The 18,884-nt window shown below is 40.9% G+C and overlaps 1 protein-coding gene across 1 annotated transcript; it reads right to left on the minus strand.

The window, feature by feature from the left end:
• Positions 1-8,678: 8,678 nt before the first annotated feature.
• lpar3 (lysophosphatidic acid receptor 3) lies at positions 8,679-17,934 on the minus strand. Its single transcript, XM_031756218.2, has 3 exons — positions 17,801-17,934; positions 16,373-17,125; positions 8,679-11,660 (listed from the first exon to the last, which is right to left on the minus strand). The coding sequence occupies exons 2-3, from the start codon at positions 17,109-17,111 to the stop codon at positions 11,335-11,337; spliced, it is 1,065 nt and encodes a 354-aa protein (XP_031612078.1). The 5' UTR covers positions 17,112-17,125; positions 17,801-17,934; the 3' UTR covers positions 8,679-11,334.
• Positions 17,935-18,884: the final 950 nt, after the last annotated feature.

Genomic DNA, 18,884 nt, shown 5'->3' on the forward strand with positions numbered 1-18,884 from the left:
GCATGGTCTGACCTTGGGGAGAATTTTCTGGGAAGACTGTGACACTGTGTCAACACACCGCAATGCTCCAAACTAGAAAACTGTCAGAATCTCTGCTTTTATAAGGGTGCTCACACTTGCTGATAATCAATTAGTCGAGTGTATTTGATTATCAGCAGAAAGCTGCTACCCACCCTCTTAATTCCTGTGCAAACACTCAGGGTAGAGTTAGTTTTTCACAGGACAGCATAGAGTACCGTGAAAACATTTCACATGACTTTAAAATTACCAGCTGCTTTGTTTGTACAAAAATCATATATTCCCAGCTATATTTGCACATGTTACAGACCTCAAAATAGTGTTTGGGGACTACGACAGTTATTATCTGTCTTCTGCTTTGAGTTCAGGCGGCGGGAGGGGGGGACGCCACATCCTCAGTCCCTCAGCCTGGTCCTGCTGGTCACAAAACAAAGATCAAAAGGATGCTGAAGGTTGTAATCTAGAGGGCTGTCATACTTGCTGAAATGAGGTCAGAACAAGCTGCAATCACAACTACAGTCATGGAGCTGCTGCAGAAAAGGCGCAAAAAAGGAGAACAGAGAACATGATTTTTCACTGCAGACACATTCAGTACCTAAGTCTAAGTCTCCAGCTTAACTATACTCAGTAACTGCATGATCCAAATACTACAATAATCCAATTTTGCTGCTTTAACTACCACTAACTGCTTATAGTGTGTCTCTCTAAAGCACCGATACACATCTGCTGCTGATGTTGTGGAGCTGCTTGCCAGCAGGACCTCTGGAGTTTCGTATTTGAGGTTGTCAAATTTCTCCTTTCTGTAGGCAGAGAGTCCACAATCTGAGGCCGAACAGAGAAAAGCACAAGGGTTCAGTGAGGTAGGACGATGCTGCTGTTGTTGGGTGTGGGTGTGCAGTGCTATGACTCCTATGAGGGCTAAGTGTTAAGCCGTATGGTGAGTAACTGTGACTACTGTAACACAAATTGTGTGTTTTGCCTGTATAATCATGACTCACCGTGTGATTTATAATGACATATTGTTATCTGTTACACAGTTTCAAGTGTCTCATGAAACATTTTGTGCTGGACATCCTACGGGTGACAAACAAAGGCCTGCAGGGGAAAGGCCATACCGCTACTAGCATTACTGAGAAATCAGTATGAGATGAGCTGAGATTTTGAGTTTTGCACATTTCCTTCTAACCAAAGTTAGCAACACACCCAAACAAACACAAAAATGGCTTCTAGCTAGCATTTCATGATGGTAAGATGAGGAAATTTTGAAAGGAAGGTTTGTTCCCTTGTCATTCAAAATATTGACTCTTTAAAGTCTCTGAGTATTTACTGATTTTAATGACTGACATACATTTCTAATATTTCTTATAGCAAAAATTAGTTCATGGATCATTTCCACTATGTAGTATAGACCTGTATCTGTAGGCATTTGTAGATTTTTTTTAAAAATCAACACAAAAACTGGCTAGTACATGATTGTTATTATTACTATTAATCTTTATTATTATTGTTGTTGTTGTTGTTGTTGTTGTTATTCAAAGCACTTGCACTTCAATGTAAAAAGTAGATTGAAAACGCGAGTTTTTCCCACTTAAAGCCAGAGTTGATAAGGACATCGTCTCTCAGCAGGACATAAGCCAGGCTTCCACCGGGACAGTGCATTAATTATCCACACATTTTGGACCTCCATGGAAGCATACAGTGCATGAACATGCATGGACTGGGACTGGTCCAGTTACTTGGCCAAAATAAAATGACATCAGTTATGTCAGCATTTTTTGAATCTTCTTCTTTTATCTTGCGCTGGTGGGTCACATGACTTCTTTTGATTCTTTTCTGCTAGACATAATAAAATGTTTATTGTGGATGTTTATAAGAGCTGCTGTTCTTCTGTCTCTGCAAGACAAGAAGGTTTTTTACTTAAACAGTGAATATAGAAGACGAGCTCAACAATAGCTGTCATAGTACAGTATGTTTGTATAATGAAGAGGGACCAATCAGACAGGTTTTTGCCAGGAATAGATTGAAAATAATTAATGACCTTTAAAGAAATAAATTTAAATGTCAGGATTGACTATAATGCTGCTGTATTGCTGGTTATACTTAAGCAGATTGCTGCTACAGTCTGCAACAGTCCTTTAATGTTAGTGAATGTTTCTGATTCACTGGTTTTTATCTAAAATTTAAGAAGAAGACAAAGAAAACATCTCACTATATATCAGGCTGTATGAAGCCTTGTTTGAAGGAAGTGTTAACCCCTGCTGCTTTTACATTGACGTGATCTCCAAATCCTGAGAGGACTCTAGTGTGCATGGATGAAAAATGCTCTTATTAAAAGACAAAAGTCACTCATCATCAATATGAATAAAAACTCACTATGCAAATGATCAATCAAGGTCTATTATTTCACACTTTGTTCTCTTTATGCTTTCGTAAATAAAATTCTCAAAGGAAAGTTAAACTGTTGAGTTTCCAGTGAGTTATGTTTTCTGTGGAAATGCATGTGTATGTGTAAATTGCATCTTTGAGACATTTTTACCAAATATTATGATCTTGTAGTTGATGCTTTCAGTCCAAAACATCTTCTGTTTCTGGTACTGCAGCCGCTGCAGGAAGGAAAAGAAAAGATAAACATCAACAACACATGAGTCATCTGCATTTGTCTGTGTGTCTGTGTGTTTGCATGTGGAGTGCACAGCTTGACCACCATGGTTAGGATGAAGCCATCGCTGAATGGGGTGACTGGAAGCCCAAGGCCACCTTGACACTGATGAAGATTGGGAAGAAGGAGAAGAGGATGATGGATGTGTATCATATTACCACATATAGCTACTTTGCGCCCAGAGAGTTTTTCCACTGGGATCTTTATCTAACATGGCCCAGCTGTATATAAATGCATTATAACTTATTTCTGTACTATATTTTGTATCAATAGGTTACAAAACATCAAGCAACTAATTGCAGTAAAGTGAAAATACAAGTGGCGTAAACACAAACGCTTCAAAACTGTACTTAAATACAGTGGTTGAGTAAATGTAGTTTTCTAGCAGTGAATGAAACACACTGCACGTCTAGTACATCCGCATGTTCAGACAAAATCATTTGTTTTTCATGTAACAGACAGAATCTTTACATAAATCTGCATGTAATGTGTTTTTGCTGTAAAAACTGCTGGATAAACATTTAATAAAACTGTGATAGATATTAAAATTACACTCACTCCCTACTTTGTTAAGTGTTCCTCTTTAACTGCTCACGAATGCAAATATCTAATCAGCAAATCACATGATAGCAAATCAAGGCATTTAAAGATGTCGTCAGTGTCAAAGGTTTCTGCTGAAATCCACCAGAACGAGGAAGAAAGGTGATTTAAGTGACTCTGAATACTGCGTGGTGGTTGGGATTTTCCCACACCGTCTCTAGGGTATACAGAGATTATCCCAAAACTGATAAAATGTCCAGTGAGAGGCAGTTTTCCGGGTGAAAATGCTTTCTTGCCAGAGGCCAGAGGAGGAAACCAGACTGGTATGAGATGATAGGAAGGCAGCAGCAATGCAAATAATGCAAATAAAGCATATGTGCTGCAGCAGCAAAAGATCACACCAGGTGCCACTCCTGTCAGATAAGAACAGGAATGTTGGACTCCATGTCACACAGGCTCACCACAGAAGGTCGGGAAATCCCGCCTTGTCTGATGAGACTTGATTTCAGCTGCAACATTCAGATGGTGGGGTCAGAATTTAGCATAAACAACATGAAAACCTTGATCTTTCAGTTTTGTTTCAATGGTTCAGGCTGATGGTGGCAGTATGATGGTGTAGCCGATACTTCTTAGTGCACTTTAGAGCCCTTTGGACCAAGTGAACGTCATTTTAACACCACACCTGGGAATTGTTGCTGACCGTGTCCATCCCTGTACGACCACAGTGTGCCCATCTTTTCATAACTGCCTCCTTCAGGATAATAAGCCATGCAACAAAGCGGAGATAACCTCAGACTGGTTTCTTGAACATGACACTTAAACGGCCTCCACAGTCACCAGTTCTCAATCCAGCAGAGCACCTTTATGATGTGGTAGAACAGGAGATTCACATCATGGATGTGGAGCTGCCAAACCTGCAGCAACTACTTAAAGGGGCATGGATGTATAGGTTTATTTTCTAATCAAATATAAAAAAAAAATTCCCAGAATATTAAAAACTAATCCCATGACTCACTAGGTGATACAATCAAAGTATGCCAGCTTCTAATGTGGTACAAATATGCAGTGAGTAGGCTGTTAGGTGACATGCCTGAGCAAATGAAAACATGTTCTCACATTGTTGCATGTCTCTGTGAGCACGTGTGCATTTTTTAAGAGCTGCATTTTGTCAGTAGAAATAAATGTAAAATGTCATCAGCTCTGAAATTCTTGTTACACGACGTTACACCGGTCCACAACACCGGCGTAAAATAAGCAACGCTTTTTAGTAGTTTTGCTTGTGCTGCTTTACCTTTGAAGCCCAGTTTTTCTGAGTCATCCTCCCTGCTTTGGTTACAGCGTGAGTCACTATTTTTTACCACTGTCAGACATTCAGTGGGCACACTGAATTGCAGAAGTGCTTCTCCAAAATGTGCTTTCACTCCTCTACACTAGTTGTTCAAGTATGCAGACAGATGGATTCATTCATTCATTCATTCATTCTTCCACCAGAGCTGCAACATTAGATAAAGTTATGATGCTTTGAAAAGGAATCTAAAAGGTTCTTACACAAAGCATATTCTGGGTGTGCCAGCTGAGAGAGAGTCAAAGAGAATTATGTGCTTTATCAGTACAATGCTTCCAGTCTTGCAGTTTAAGCCATTCATAGCTGTACACTCGCAATAAGTCAGTCATTAGAAAGTGAAGAGAAGCACCACATGTGCATTTAAGTACCAAATATTTTCAGATGAATCCTGGGGAGGCTGTTAAGTAAGACTCAAGAAGATGATATTTCTCTTGGTTATAAAGGAAGTTAACAATGCAAATATCTGTGTGTGTGTGTGTGTGTGTGTGTGTGTGTGTGTGTGTGTGTGTGTGTACGGGTTCGTACTATCCTGGTGGGGACCAAAATCTGACATTTACTATACTGGTGGGGACTTTCTGCACAGTGGGGACCAAAATCCAGGTCCCCTCGGGGTTGAAAGCAATTTTCACACTCAAAATGTGGTTTTAGTGCCAGGGTTACAATTAGGTTATGGTTAGGTTTAGGGTAAGGGTTAGGGTTAGGCATTCATTTTTGATGGTTAGGGTTAGGGTAAGGGGCTAGGGCAGGAGTCGGCAACCTGCGGCTCCGGAGCCGCATGCGGCTCTTTAGTCCTTAAAGTGCGGCTCCGCCTGGTTTGGGCAAATAAATTAGAAGCATTTAGCTGAAGTGTATTTTATTTATGTTAGTTCTTTTTAACTCGGAGTTCTAAATTGGAAGATTATTGTGATATTGAAATATAAAAATAAAATTATATTCTATTATTTTTCATCGCTCAAAATAAGAGTCACACTCGCGGAAGCGGTGTACCGCCTTGAAACGCCGTGCATTTATCGAGACTTTCAACCCCAGGTAGGCCAATTATGTCAGCAGCTGTTCTCCACCGTGAACTATGTTAAAGACAAACACCGTTCACGCCTGACAGATGACAGCTTACAGTCCTGCGTAAACTGACTTCGTACAGCCCCGATTTGCGGACTCTGTGCGCAGAGGTTCAGGAGCAGAAGTCCCATTGTAAACAAATCACGGCAGACCCGACGATGTTTCCATGAACATGCTTTTGAGCATCTCTTTATTGGGCACTTTTCTTTTCACACACGGTTGCTGTACGCATACAGCCGGCTGTAGCTTTTCAGCTCACAGCCCGACATACACCACCAACACAGCACAGATAGCGCAGACGTAAAGGCAGCGAGGCGTGATTGCGGGTGTCGCTCAGGTGCGTCCGCCTCCCCTGCAGCGGCGCCGCAAACCACGCCCGCCCGCGCGCATTAACCAGGTAAAATACATAATTAGGCAGAATTTTGCAAATATCTATTTTTCATCTTTCAGCAGCATAGAGCTTTTTTCCAATTATTTTTTAAGAGTCAGGTCAAGGCTCCAACAGCCCAAAGGCGATATAAGGGTGGCGGCTGACAACAGTTTTTGTTTGCTACATGGATCATTTTAGTTCAGCTGGGTGTCTTTCCTTTTGTTATATTTCTTTAAGAGTTCAAAATGTGTTGATTACATAAATATAATTTAATTTTCTCTGTAGCACTTCATGGATTTCATAAGCAGCACACCTTAGTTGTTCACACAAAGCATAAAGATAAAAAACAATATATACAGTGTTATCTTCATTTTAGATGTCAAAAAGTATTTGCGGCTCCCAGTGTTTTCTTTTGCGTGGAAACCGGGTCCAAATGGCTCTTTGGGTGTAAAAGGTTGCAGACCCCTGGGCTAGGGAAAGCATTATGTCAATGGGATGTCCCCACGAGGATAGCAAACCAGACATGTGTGTGTGTGTGTGTGTGTGTGTGTGTGTGTGTGTGTGTGTGTGTGTGTGTGTGTGTGTGAACTGACCTTAAATGATTCTGTCAGTAATATAAATATATGAAATACATTTGCAGTTAATTAAACAGATAATGAAACAGCATTGTCATTATGATGTGCGTCACATATTGTTGTGTCAGTTGTGGACCCTGATTTGATACACGAGCAGTTTGTGGCACTCACGTTCATGACAGATGCTCGGACACATTACAAGAAGTGAAAGTTAGCGCGTGGTCAACACGACAGTCTGTGTCGGTTTTTCAAATGCAGAAGCTCCACAAAACAAAACAGAGCTGAAACTCCTCACATGTGATGTTGTTATTGCTTGTTGTAGAGCTTTCTCTGAATAGTCACCTTTTATATAGATACTGTGTGATTTTTCTTGTATTTGTGTCCAACTACACAAATGTGTAATTAACACAGGCGTTTTCATTTTTGTCTTTCCCGGCAGCATCTCTCAAGTAACAATCACTGATTCAATGTAATGTCAAGCATGTGTTTGCATACGTATGTGTGTGCGTTTTGGGCACGGCAGATCTTCACCTGAGCTGGAAAATCCTGTTTATGACATCATATTCGTAGGAGCCTGAAGCTGTGTGCATGACACTGAACTCTTCCCCAGTAGTTGCTGCTACTCGAGGGTACTGTACCAAGGCCTGACTTGTGACAACACATGGGTTTGTCACCCGAGCATATGCATTCAAACAGTGTAAATACACTTGAAGGCAGGGATACTATATCCAATATTTGCACATTTCATAAACAGATATGATTTATAGAGGCCCTAGTTTCTCTAAAGACACTGACAGTCCTCCTTCCTTTCCAAACCTGTCATGGAAAACAGCAAGGGACAGAGTGCAGGACAGAGTACTGGGGGTGGACAAACGTTCATGGGAATCTTACCACTACAGGACCACAGCTAATTATGCTGTGGTCATTTGGTTTGTTGATCAGCCAGCAGTCTGATCTACTTTGTTGAACACTGTGTTGTCCAGATCCTAGCAGACACGACAGCCGCATATGTGTAAAGTGGAAATGTTCATTCATTTAAGACACACATCTGTAACTCTGGAAAACTTTGTTGGTTCTGAGAGGCAATAATAAAGGAAAAAATCAGCAGTGGGCATCAACAAAAGCACTTTGTTTACTCATTATAATAAAAATCTTTACACCTTTTGACTGGACAGCAAAGTAATTGGGTTCCTCAGCATTACACAAAAGCCTGAACATTACAAACTAAGTTGCCATACTTGGTTACGCTCTGTCCTCTGTGTTTGAAATAGAGTCTTAAATAAACTCAGGCAGGCTGTGGCCTTTAAATGATGCTCAGTTGGTACCAAAGGGACCAAGTGTGCTAAAAAAAATATCGTTACATCACAAGCAGTAGCCTGAACCGTTGATACAGGGCACGACGGATCCATGCTTTCATGTTTTGTTGTGTTTCATTCATCATCCAAAAGTTGCAGCAGAAATTGAGCCTTGTGGGATCATTTTTCCAGTTTTCTGAACCATAGCCTCAGTTTCCTGTTCTTAGATGACAGAAGTGGCACCAGTGTGGTCGTTCAACATGCTGTGCATTCAGACTTCACTCTTCTGCATACCTTGCTGGTTATCAGCTAAAACAGCCTGGCTGTGCTCCTGTGACCTCTGGCATCAACAAGGCATTTTCTCTCAGGTAACGGGCCAGTTTTAAAGATGGTTGTGTCGGGAAAATCCCAGAAGATCAACCGTTTCTAAAATATCAGATAAACCTGTTGGCACCAACAACTCGGCCACTTCCAAAGTCACGTAAATCACCTTTCTTCCTACAAGTGTAGATGCACCGAGTTGCTGCCATATGATGTAATTTGGACTAAATTGCAGTCAGACAGATGTATTTAATAAAGTACACTGAGGTTCTCTCTGGATGTGAGAACCATATAAAGTGAATACATGACTAACTTTTTATTTTTATTTTTTGCTAATTTACCCTGAATAAATCTGTAATCTGATTTAATTTTGAAACTGGCCTTCATATGCGATACGACTTCTTACTTTTAGAGCAAAAGGGACGATTTATGCAACATGTCCCATCTGTGCCTACATCTGTTTGCCCTAACGTTTAGAATAAACCAAAAGACAGCATTTCTGAACATATGTGAAATTTAATTGGCTTTTCAAGAAGGCATAATTACAGCACAGCTGTAGAAAAAGACTGCCACACCACGCAGTTAACAGTTCATGTTTTTCAGAAGGTTAAACCAGCGTGCCAGTCAGCAGGAATTACAGATCTACAGAGGCCTCTGCTTTGGTCATACAATGTGCGCCGCCATGCAGCATCATCTACATGCAAACCACATGACCCGAGTCAAGCCATATCTCAACAACTGAAATGAAACTGGATGTCATTTACAACCAGAGACGGGCTATACATGTACCTCTTCTGCTTCTGCATAGGGCAATACATTCAGACCGCCGTATGAGGTTTTAAAGCTTGAAAGGATTTTAATGCAGTAAAAACCGTACATCCAGCTTGTGGAAAAATTAAAATGGCTGTGGGTTTGTGGTTGCTAAGAGTAAACAATAGGCTTTATTTCAAGCATGTTGATTTTTGTAAATTAGAGAGGAGACCTGACACTTAAACAGGGGGAGAACAAGAACAAGAACAACATCCATAATACGCAGTATACAGCGTTTACTTTGGAAAGAAAGACATTTACATCTATATGCACAGAAATCTAGAGAGTGGGTTTGAATAGTTCACTCTTACTTCAGCCTGCATTTACTGATTACTGTTAACTGACTAAATCTATACTGAATTCAGATTGTCCCATTTTTACAGTGCAATCCACACAGGATTTAATTATTTTTATCAGACTCTTTGGCCAATAATATAATTGACTGAAAGCGTATAGTGCTTGAGGCCCATCAAATAGCCTGAACAGAATAAATCATCCCAAAGTGCTCTCAAGCTGCGGTACTTCATTAGCTGCTGACTACAGACGATCCTTTTAGCGGTTCTTCTCAGTGCAATAAATTCAGTAAAGGTTTATAGTATTATAATCAGTCATCACTTAGCATTGATCATCTTAGTTAACATCCCTAGACAACTTGCTTCAGTCAAACTGGATTTTCAAGCATTGCGTGGTTTGTTTTGACTGGTGTGGGTGCCAAATGAGTGGTGTATGCAACATTTAACAAGACTATAGTCAAGCTGAAAAGTCTGAAAGTTACAGTATGACAACTGATCACGAGTAGGAAATGAATCCCAGCAGCCAACTTTATGACAAGCTGATGGGGGGGCGGGGGGGGGCTATTCACCACCATTAGTCCTCTGGAAATGAAGCTGAAGCAAAAACACACTGACCAACCAATCAAGTAATATTTCCATGAGCCTAAATAAGAAATATAACAAATGCTGAAAGATATAAAAATGTATATATTTTACATATTCTTCTGGAATTAACTTAAGGTTTCTATATGATGTCATAAAAGAAATATTGTACACATTCTTATATTTGCTTATTAAAGAAAAAGAATGTCCAAAGATATTTAAAAAGACATCAAAGTTTTATGGCTTTAAAAGTCCAAAACTACACAGGAACACAGGTCATCTCAGCTTAACAAACAAACCACAGAAGGTGTAAACGTCTCCACTAACTTGTCTCTCAATTTACAGACATGGCATAAATACTTTACAACCAAAGAAAAGTCGTTTGAGCCCAGTCAGTGGTTTAGATTTGATCAGGAAGTTTTCCTAATCAGCCTGCAGGGGCTTGTGTTTGCAAAGGGAGGTACAGTCTATTCAGTCATATCCTCTTCAGGTCCTGAGTGCCCACTGTATGCCAAACCTTCAGCTGGAATCCAGTTTGTTGCAACATCATTTTACAGCTCTTTTACTGGTGACCAGCTGTTTCATCAGAGCAGCATCAGCCACTCAGCAAGCTGAAACGGATGTTTGAATAAAGAAAAGTTACACAACAAGTCTGTCTGCGTGATTTGCTGCAGGTCATAGTTTTACAGGTGAACTGAAAAAAGGAGACAGACTGTTCACCAGAGGCCAAACTACTCAACAAGAAATGACTGAAATTACATCTCACACCAAGTACATATTTTCTGCACAGTATAGTTTCAAGAATGCTTTGCTGGATCTATTGAAAGCATAAAATAAACATAAAACTGCGTCCTGCCCAAGCTAAGCCACAGCTTTACAGTGCCCGACTTGGAAAAAAATGTCACTCTTCTTCCACGACAGGATTCCTTAAAAGCTAACCAGGAAGTGAACTTACAGGAAGATTCATGCAGATATACAGAATATCATAGTGATGTCACACTTCGTTTGGTTTACTCCCTCTCAGGTTTAAAGTGGAAATGTACAGCCGTGTACGCCACGCCGACTTGTTTTAATCAGCCATTCGAGTGCAGCGTCACCCGCGCTTACGTAACTCAGAGGATATGATAAAAAAAGAAAAAAACACAGGATGATTCCCATTATGGAAGAATGGGAGGTATGTGTCCAAAAATGATCAAACCCTGACAGAACAGCTTGTTTGCATTCATTAGGGGAAACAGCAGTGCATGAAGATCCCTTATCTCCATCTAACCAACTCTAGCAGTGGAGGAGTTGGCGTGAAATGTCTCTTCAGGAGACTGCTTTTAATCTGAGGACAAACACAACCCACTGAGACCAACTGGAGACACATGTAGCTTCTCTTTCAAGTCAACTCCAGTCTCTTTTCATAAAGATCATTCAGATCTAGACAGATGTTCTCAAAAAAAAGAAAAAAAAAGAAAAAAGTTTTCAGTTCTTGAGTATACCCTCATCGTTCTTCATCTCTTCTGAGGGGGGCTGGCTGTTGCCCGTGTCGTGCCCAGAGCTCAGTGGCCTGGAGTTGGCATTTGTTGACCTCTGCCGACGAGTGCCGTTGCCAATGCAGCGCATGAGGTTCTTAAAAGTTGCCCACATTTCCTCATCCTTGTAGGAGTAGATGCAGGGATTCATGACAGAGTTGAGTACAGCCAGGAGCAGGAGCCAGCGTTTTAACTTCATGACGTGGCAATTCTCACAGTTAAGGCCATCCATCAGCAGAACCACCAAGCCAGGAGTCCAGCAGATCACAAAGGCCCCTAAACAGAAATCAGCAAATTACGTCATTATCTTCAATATGTTCCCTTTCAAAAATTTGCATAATTTTTGTACAAAGGCAGACTGAAAAGTCTTTAACATTTTGCAGATGAAAATTAAATAATAAACATCTTATTATACAGTTATGACAAGACAATTTGGACACTTATTGTTTGAACTAAAACATTGATAAATATTGGTCTAAAGTGGCAACTTTCAACTTTGATTTTAGCAAACAAACCAAAAAACTGCATTAAAGATTGAGGATTAGGTCCTTTTGTTCGCATGTGCAGCCTCCTATTATCAGGTTTAAATTAGATTCGTGACAAATATTTTAAATACTTCGTCATGAACCGTTTGAAAAGGCAAAAACAAACAGCAAACAGTCTCCTTTGTTTTGCCTTATCAAACTATTTTATCATCAGCAAGTGAGAGGGAACGATAAATCAGGTTAACATGGTGTGACTGACTTTCCCACTGCAGATCATTTCATTTCTTTATCTTTACCTAAAAAAAGGGTTGTTTTGCAGTATGTTTTGTGTTATTATCATCTTCACTGCTTTGGTGCATTCAGCTGAATGAGCAGAAACTGTAGCTTTGCACACTTCAGAGTTCCTCTGGCTGCTTCTGTCTTCTGGCACATCATCAATGGCCATTTGCCACTGGAAGATACGCATGCTTACATCACCTCACTGCCTCCGCCATGTTTGGCACACATTTTCAGATGCTTGGACTCGGAACAAGACCTCAACCGTGCGCTTCTTTCAGAGCACCGGTTCATCTGTCCACACGCCACTTTAGAGCTGTGTTTGCTTTTGGTCATCTCTAATCTTTCCTTTCTAGTGGTTTTTCTCTACAATAGAAAGGATGCTGCAAACATTCACTTCTCTCTTCTGCGGACTTGCAGGCATTTTTATGTTACTGAGGTCACCAGTGTGTTCCCTCTTCTTTTCAGACAATATTAAACATTTAGTTTGGTTACTCTTATTAATCCCCCTCATACATTTGTTTTGCCTGCAATTTGCTGCATTTCACTTGGATTAAGAGCCACTTGACTCAGTTCACGATGAAACACTGTGAAGGCTTAGCAAACAGACTGAGGTAAGCAGAGGAAGCTGGAAAATGAAAAAAAGATGGTTGCTGAGGTTGTGTGGCCAGAGATGATGCAGGGGTCAGGTGATAGTTAGGTTTTATTACCCCAAAATGAAGCCAGTCTGCACATTTTCACTTTTTTAAATTTTTTGCTTCTGCCTGACCTTACATCACGATCAGACCTACATTTTCCAGAGGTTTTCAGCAACCCTCTCGACAGACATAAACATAACCACCGCCTGTAGATTTTTGGATGCCCTGTATAAACATTTGAACTTCCACCCGATGTCCGATTGCCCTGCATATGTGGAGATCAGGAATTGTGCACAGGTTAAAAAACTCCACTCCTGAAGTTAAAACACAGAATGTAAAAGAACCAGATTGCCTATGTCGAGAAACAAGTAGACGCAGGTTGGAAACACAATGTCATTATTGTGTTCAGTACTTAACTGTGTGTGTAGCAGATAATGAGGTGGGTCACGGAGGCACTGAAGCAGCCATCTACTTCAAACATGTTTGGGCACAAAGCGAAGCAACTAAAAACTTTTCCGGAACTAAAAAGAACCAACAAGCATCAACCTGTCCGCTTTACTACAGCATCTCTGAGCCTTATGTCAACAGCAGGAGAAAAACATGTTTTTTTCTTGGTTTTTTTTACAGCTCACCATTTTTTTTCTCAGACAGAGGGAGAAGGGTTGAGCTCAGCTTTTATTCTAAAACTCAAAAACTAGTTATTTATATGCAGCCTTCTTCCGCCTGACTTTGTTTTCATCATCTTTGATGTCCAAAGTAACGTGAACCAAACTGTAAATGAGAATCCATTAAATGGACTTCATCTTGCAGTTTTTGATGTATTCTACAAGCTCAGACGTTTTTCCTCTTTAATCTCTTACAAATAAAAAAAGGCTTTAGAAGCCCATGTTTTGAACATCTGCTCCTTTTGCTATTCATTTGTCGATTTGTGGTTACACTTGAAGAATGAAAACAAATCTGCCGGGAGTATTACGATGCTTCACTTCAAAAGCAGGCCCCAACACACTGGGATGTGCTACATTTAAACAGATGTATGCTTAAACTACAACAACTGCATGCTGACAAACTAGCGCCATTAAGCGGAATTATGAAAACACAAGAACAGTGATTCCTTACACTTACAAACCTGTTACAGGCTGAAAACTGAGAGAAAACAGTCCAACAGAGAAAACAGGGACACCTGTTATTTCCTTTTACTTCTAAAGGACATTTTATGCATTAACATATTCATTCTTTGGTGTGACAAAGGTCATAGCCATTTCCAGTGTTTCTGCACTCAGTTATTTTACTCTGGTTTTAACAAAGCATGTGTGCTTCGTATGCATTTCTGAACTGGTTTGCCCTGTTGCCGTTTTTGTCTGCACAAGCAGTTTTCCCTTTACCTTGGACCTTACTCCATGCCCTACAGGGTGTGAGAGTCCCATTGCTTATGTCTTACATACTCTCCAGTAAGTTTCTCTGTTAACTGTTGAAGTTTATTGCTACTATGAGCAGAGGTGAAGGGCTTTAGCCTGTGATAGACAGGAGATACCATATATACCATATCTCGCCCTATGAAAGCTGAGATAGGTTAAGAGGAAGAAGGAAATCAAAAGATGAGTAAACATACTGAAGGGACGAATGTACACTTGTGTGATTACACTTCAACGAGCTATGGAGAAGTGCATCTGAAAGCAATCGCCGAAATCCCCAAGTATAGGTTCTTTTTCTTTTTTCCCTTTTTTGGGTAGGGAGGAGGGGACGTTGACTGAAAACCAGTGTGGTGTGGTGGATGGTACGCCACACAGGCTGTGAAGCAGTGTCCTTGCAGGAAGAGATAATTACACAGCTTCTGCAATAAAGTGTCTAAACAGACAAACATCTTCTACACTACATTCAGCACTGAGATATCTGGCTGCGTGAGCTGAGAAAGATCAATGCTAGACCATATCTCTGTAGTGCGACGCTACAACCTTCTCTTTTATCTGAAGAGCACACAAAACAAAAAGCAATCACACTGAACGCTGAGGAACTCGTCTGACCTGCAGCGCTATCAGAAATGCATCAGTCTGGCCTGCATTCCTAGCTTTGGTATTTTAATATACATAGACTGTGCAAATGCTTCGAGTTATCTGTCTTTTCCTTATGTTTTGCGTTCAAGGATCCAGACTTTCATCTAATTTGGTTTCAAAGTGGTCCTGAGCAGTAGTTCTCCAGATCTTTCAGTTTGTCTTTGGACATTGGCTGCTTTTTCAGTCAGTTCATTCCAGTCCTTGTACCTGACCATTTTCAAAGGAATGTTTTGTTTATTAAGCCAACTAACACTGACCTCTGAGTCATTCAAGCATAAAATAGGCAGCTAACTTAAGGGATAAACTATTGTTGTGTCTGCTAAGTTTTCTGTTATGCATAAAGAAGCAATTTTAAATTGTATCTTTAGGCACTTTGTTACCAGCAGCCTGTCATAAAAAACTGTTTAGTTCTGAACTTAATCTGTGTAAAATAACAATGATAACACAGTTTGACAGAGATAAAATGGTCAGGAGAGAGGTACATCAGCGAGTGTCTACAGCCATCTGTGGAGGCTCTGCCATGGTTTAAGGCTGCATGTCAGTCAGTGGTGTTGGGAATCTCAAAACGTCAATGTCAAAATACCTTCAAATTTATTTATTTTTTTCAACCATCTGGAAAATAGCAAATTGGCAGTGACGTACTTGTTATCTAAAATATGCTGCCAATGCAGTAAAAAGCATACAAACATGGAACAGCACACAGTGGCCGCCCCAGAGCCTCAAACAAAAGACATCTTCCACAGAATAGCTTCGAATGTCCTTCCAAGTCTGGTGAACTATTCCTGAGGACTATTTAAAGGAATGACAAGCAAGCTTGTCTAAGAGAGTTCGTATTCTATATCTCGGTGCATGTTTGCACACGTTTCAATGAATTGCTGCCCATTTTCTTGGCCAAATGTACAGAAATGAGGGGTGGCTCAAAACTTTTTCACAGTACTGTACTTAAATCAGTGTAACTTCTAATGGTCTGTAGCTGTGCTCTAGTAGTCCTATACATATATATCCTTGTATACTTCTATTGTACCGTTTACAATAGAAAGCACTGGGAAGGGTCTGATTTTATTACTGAACCTCTATTGAAAGGTATCCTCTTGCAAAACGCCAACAAAGGGAGCCTGGTAATGATATCCGAGGCCCTCATCTAAGATGGAGTTGACTGAGAAGAGGAGAAGTTATTATGACAACCATTGTGCCACTAAATAATGAGTTTATGTGCCAGAGGTTAAAAAATAAGTTAAGAGTTATTTCTTATTAGTTCTAAACACTCTGAGGCTACAGCTTCTCAGATGTGAGGGCACCAAATGGCTGCTGTTTGGGCAAACGCGGCATTTCAGAGATTCAATTTCTAATATTTTTTTGCCCCTTTTATAACTTGCTTTTCCATCCTGTCAGGAACATATAGATTATAATCAAGCATCTTCAGCAGAGACTCTAAATTGTTTCTAAAGTTTGTGACAACTTTAGAAAGCACAATAGTGTTTTTATGATTTACTGATCAGCGATACTCCTCAGGGAAAACCTTTATGAGTAGCACCTACCAAGCACGACCAAGACCGTCTTCATGAGCTTCATGGGTGTCCTCTTGCGGTTGATGGAGCCGGAGGTGTGTGGCATGAGCATCGCAGTCTTCTTTTTAACGTAGGCGTAGATTCTCAGGTAGATAGACACCATGATGAGGAACACCACCAGGTTAGAGACAGACCAGAAGATCAAGTAGCTCCTGCTGAAGATGGGAGCGAGCTTGGAGCACGTGTTCAGGTTGCAGATACAGTTCCAGCCCAGACTGGGCACAGCCCCCATGAAGATGGAAATGGCCCACACCAGCACAATAAGCAGGGTCACCCTCCTCTTCGTCAGGTTGCTATGAACTTTCCAGCTCATGACAGATATGTAACGCTCCAGAGCTATGACTAACAGGTTTGCCAGTGAAGCTGAGAGACTGATGTCTAGAAGACCTTGGCGGATGAAGTAACCAGTGACAGTAAGTTGCCGTGACACCTCCCCCGTGTTGAACATGAGGTACACGTATGCTATCCCTGCGAGGAAGTCCGAGGCAGCCAGGTTGGAAAGGAGATAGTAGAAAGGATAATGAAACCTTTTATTGGTAATGACAGCAGCTATGACCATAACATTGGAGACCAGGATGAAACAGCAGAAGATGGAGCCCACAACCTGGACCAGGATGAGCTGAGTGGTGTCCCATTTATCGTCACCTCCACTCTTGTTGTAAAAGAACTTCATCGTCTCATTGTAATGACAGGAGTTCTGTTTGGCCATTTTAAAAGGAAAGTCTGTGAAATGAGAATACCAAGACATTAAAAGCAGAACTTTTCATTATCCATTTCAACACTATGGACTCTTTAAACGCCAAAGCACACACACCAGGGCCTGTTTACCGGGAGTAAGCTGCTCTGATTGAACAAAGCTAAACTCACAGCAAACCCTCATTACTAAAGCTGAAGGGCATGACCATACATTAAAAAATCAGAGTGAAAATCATATGGACCCAATCTGAAATTTCCACCTTGCAAACATTTCTTATGGTAAACACTGCATACATGGTAATAAACAAGAGTTGACTGTAATACGGTGCAAGGTACACTGTTCTTCATGACTCCTTTGTTCCCTCAGACTTTACTACAACCGGTCCGACTTGGACCAGTGGGCAGCAAAGCCGGGGGAGGAAATTCTAGCAGTGGGACAGACTAATGATAAGCACTTGGAGAAACCACAGAAAAAAAAGTCAAAACTAATAAGAAGTTTGTACTGTGCTGTTTATAAGATTGGGGAAACCTGCAGTCAGCTGAGACTGAAGAAGTCACTTGGATGAGTGACGAAACGTTTCTCCCACAAAACGCTACGTCCAGATGAACAGAATCAACTTTTGGAGACTAATAAGAAGTTATTAAAAAGGGGAATTACAAGAGATCGAGTAGAAGGGGAAAAAAACAGCCAGGCGAGTTTACCTGTGGGAAATGTTTGTCCTTCGTGTGTCAGCAGACTTAAAGTTGCGAAATCCTCAGTAGCGACTTAATGAACATGTTTCTCCTGTAGCGCTGTGCGTCCTCGGCTGAGGACAGAGGGAGGTGACTTCACTGCGCCGCTGTCAGGACAGAGTGAGAGCAGAGTGTCTTCCTCCCCAGGTCTCAGCAGCGTGACGCAGAGGGCGTGAGCGTGGAGCCACCCACACTCACTGCTGTATTCTTTACGCACGAGACCCCGCGAGCGCACGATGACCAAACGAAACCGATAACAAGTCAGTGATCTGAATGAACCAGCAGTTTATCAGTTAGACTACGTGACAGCTGCGGATACAGTTCCATGTCAACATTGTGACGTCTTATTCGCGTTTTCAGTGTTAATCGTGGAACATTCTAACTTTTTGGCTTTTAAAAGCAGTCATTTGGAGTCCCTGTAACTTTTAACATGTCCATGAATTTTTACCAGTTCAGCCACAAATACATTTCTCCTTTAAACTCATCTGGTTTCATTCCTATAAGCACCACACGGGTAAAATGTGACGTTTAACCTGTTTTTTTGTTGCTGTTTTTTTAACTGTTGCTCTCCAGTAATCGTCTCATCAACAGTAGCGCTGGAAGGACTCCAGCTCCTAGATTGAGCTACAGAAGACTATGTGCGGTAGCTAAAAGCAGCTCCAGCTTGAACAACAATACAGCCACTTAGCATTAATAATAAATATGTCTGATAAAATATTAATTACAGGCGCGGCTTTTTTCCTGCATAGGCAACTTTCTTTTTGACACAATCAACAGTATGTTAAACTAGTTTTAATGCAACTTTAATCAGTTTTTTGAGAGTCAGCACTGAAAAAAGTTGAAACCATTTTCTGGTAAATCAGCCTTGGAAGGGATTTGTTCCTTTGGGGTTTCAAGAAGCAGGCTCAGATTATCCAATGGCCATTCAGGGCCTGTGCCCAGGGGTTCGGTAGAGATGGGGCCCCAACCAAGAGGCGTATAAAAGAAATAACAAACTGTATCAACTTAGACGTTAGATTTTTAACCCATATTGTCTTGTTTACATCATACCAGG

The sequence above is a fragment of the Oreochromis aureus genome, linkage group 15 (assembly GCF_013358895.1).
Source record: "Oreochromis aureus strain Israel breed Guangdong linkage group 15, ZZ_aureus, whole genome shotgun sequence".
NCBI classification, from domain to species: Eukaryota; Metazoa; Chordata; class Actinopteri; order Cichliformes; family Cichlidae; genus Oreochromis; species Oreochromis aureus.

Excerpts from the sequence above, each read along its gene's own strand:
- lpar3 (XM_031756218.2), bottom strand. The coding sequence starts at position 17,111 with ATGGCCAAACAGAACTCCTGTCATTACAATGAGACGATGAAGTTCTTT. Across the intron at positions 11,661-16,372 it reads GACGGTCTTGGTCGTGCTTG|GGGCCTTTGTGATCTGCTGG; the intron begins GTAGGTGCTACT and ends ATTTCTGTTTAG.